The sequence below is a fragment of the Microtus pennsylvanicus genome, chromosome 2 (genome assembly GCF_037038515.1).
Source record: "Microtus pennsylvanicus isolate mMicPen1 chromosome 2, mMicPen1.hap1, whole genome shotgun sequence".
Taxonomy (NCBI): Eukaryota; Metazoa; Chordata; class Mammalia; order Rodentia; family Cricetidae; genus Microtus; species Microtus pennsylvanicus.
In genome coordinates this window covers 82,929,764-82,932,640 of record NC_134580.1, presented here as the reverse complement: position 1 = coordinate 82,932,640, position 2,877 = coordinate 82,929,764, and the positions used below count along the sequence as shown (strand labels likewise).

General features: G+C 33.3%; 1 protein-coding gene across 1 annotated transcript; it reads left to right on the top strand.

Annotated features, from left to right (window-relative positions):
- Nucleotides 1–277: 277 nt before the first annotated feature.
- On the top strand, nucleotides 278–1,219 carry LOC142844944 (olfactory receptor 4K3-like). The gene has a single exon (XM_075963721.1). It carries the CDS (start codon nucleotides 281–283, stop codon nucleotides 1,217–1,219), a length of 939 nt encoding a protein of 312 aa, XP_075819836.1. The 5' UTR covers nucleotides 278–280.
- Nucleotides 1,220–2,877: the final 1,658 nt, after the last annotated feature.

The window sequence follows — 2,877 nt, the reverse complement described above, 5'->3', positions numbered from 1 at the left end:
GATTTTTCACTGCACTCCTGTAGAAAAATTTCCTGTTAGAACATGTGGATAACAGTCGCACCTGATGCCTCTCTTCATGGGGAGTTGCTCTTGGCTCATTAGCTTTCACTTGACAGCAGGGTCACTCATATTTCCCTTACATTTCTCTTTACATATGTATTTCTATTCAAGTAAGCTTCAAACTGAATGTTAAGTTCTACAAAAGTATTAACCTTCCTATTATGCCTACTTCTTAATCTTTCTTAACTTGTAGGTCACTTCTGAGGACTCATTGAATAAGATGGATGGGTGCAATCAGTCTGTGGTGTCAGAATTTATGCTTTTGGGACTTACCAACTCTAAGAATCTTCAGGTCATACTCTTTGTGATATTTTTCGTACTTTATCTGCTCATCGTGTCTGGAAATATTGTCATCCTTGTTTTAATCACCACTGACCCCCATCTCCATTCTCCCATGTACTTCTTGTTGGCCAACCTGTCCTTTATTGACATGTGTCTTTCCTCAAACACCACTCCTAAGATGATATCAGACTTTCTCAGAGAATACAAGACCATCTCCTTTGCAGGCTGCATGTTTCAGGTTTTCTTCTCCCATTGCATTGCTGGAGGAGAGATGGTACTATTGGTGGTAATGGCTTATGACCGCTATGTGGCTATCTGTAAACCACTCCATTATTTCACCATTATGAACTTGAAAAGATGCACTGGGTTGGTGTTGATATCTTGGACTACTGGCTTTATACATGGCATGAGTTACTTGGTAGTGGTTGTGCAGATGCCTTTTTGTGGTCCCAAGGAAGTAGACAGTTTCTTTTGTGATATGCCATTGGTGATCAAGCTAGCCTGCATAGATTACCATGATTTAAATACGTTAATGAATGCTGAATGTGGGGTTGTAGCTGTAACCTGCTTCACTCTGTTGCTTATTTCCTACACATATATCCTAATCTCTGTTGGCCAGAGCTCTAAATCTGGTGTATCTAAGGCTCTGTCCACATGCAGTGCCCACATAACAGTGGTGATGATCTTCTTTCTTCCTTGCATGTTCATCTATGTGTGGCCCCTCAGTATTACCTGGTTGGACAAATTTCTTGCTGTGTTTTACTCTGTTTTTACACCTCTACTAAACCCAGCCATTTATACATTGAGAAACAAAGAAATAAAAAATGCTATGAAAAGGTTCATAGGCAAATGCTTGGGTCCTAAAGGATATTCATAATATCAGAAACATGTGCTAATTGCTTAACACCATGAGTTTGACTCTGCAAAATATATTTAAAAATCAACAAATATGGTTTATATTGAAAATGTATACCAATCTTTTAATATATATATATAATTTAACATTTAAAAATATGATATTTATTCATCAGCAGAAAATATCTTATCTTAAATTATAAATATGAACATTTTCCACACAGTAATGCCATCAAAGTATTCATATATGTTTTTAAATATTTTTGCTTATCATTTTTAACTAACTTTGCATATTTATCTTACAAATAAAATCTTAGTAAAAGTTACCTGTGTATAATTCTGTATAACACCACATGCCCATGAATTGTTTATCTAATTTCTTCATTACAATTTTAGAGGGTGTACTTGAATTTTCCCAAAATATTATCTCCTGTATATTTAATTAATTCTTTTTATCCATAAAATTTCAAAGAATATATATGCTATTTTGTCTTCCTTATTAATAATCACATTATAGAATATTTTAGTTTTGTTATTTTATGGCAAAAACCAAGAATGTTTAGAATATTTAATAAGTTTTGTATTTCTACCTAAAGAAAGGAAAGTGTCATTTTTTAAATTTTAACTATTTTTGCGGATGTTTTTATGCACTAATTTTTCAAGTTTTTATGGTCATTATCATTTTACTGATTTTCACCCCGGCCAATTTTTTTTAAGGTTTTAAAAGATATTTTTTTATTATTACACATATCCAGTCAAAGAATCCAGTACTATTCTTTAAAGTATTTCATTTTCTTGAATCTATTTAGAATAGTTTTTCTTTCTAAAATAAGCTTCACTAACTAGCTGTTTCTTCTATTCAAACTGGCTGCCTTTTATTTTCTCTTCGCATGCAATGGAAAATTTAAGTATATGGAAAGGTAATTAACAAAAGTCTGAAAAGCAGTTCAGTATAGAATTATATCACCAACTAAGATATCATCAAATTAAAAATTAGTAATTTCTAAGACACAGCGTTTGGAGATTTTCATGCAAATATGATTGGCTTAATTTATTTAATTATAAACCTCTTCAAAACTCAAGTCCAAATGGATTAAAGACCTCAATATCAGTCCGAACACACTGAACCTGATAGAAGAGAAAGTGGGAAGTACCCTACAACAGATGGGCACAGGAGATCGCTTCCTAGGTATAACCCCAGCAGCACAGATATTAAGGGCAACATTGAATAAATGGGACCTACTAAAACTGAGAAGCTTCTGTAAAGCAAAGGACACTGTCACTCTGTTATTGACTTTAATTTACTTAGAAGGTGGTAGATGATTATAAATTTATTTATGTCACATACTAAAATTGATTATTTTCTCATGCAATATATCCTTATTATAGTTTCCTCTCACTTTACTCCTGGCTCCTCTCCCTTTCTTGCTTATCTGGATCCCCTCACTTTCTGTCTTTCATTAGAAAATAGCTGATTTTAAGTGACAACAAAATAAAATAGAATAAAAGGCAACCTAATGACTGGGAGAAGATCTTCACCAACCCCGCAACAGACAAAGGTCTAATCTCCAAAATATATAAAGAACTCAAGAAACTAGACTTTAAAATGCTAATTAACCCAATTAAATAATGGGGCACTGAACTGAACAGAGAATTCTCAACAGAAGAAGTTCAAATGGC

What these genes read in the sequence shown, in the direction of transcription:
- LOC142844944 (XM_075963721.1), top strand. Translation starts at nt 281, where the DNA reads ATGGATGGGTGCAATCAGTCTGTGGTGTCAGAATTTATGCTTTTGGGA.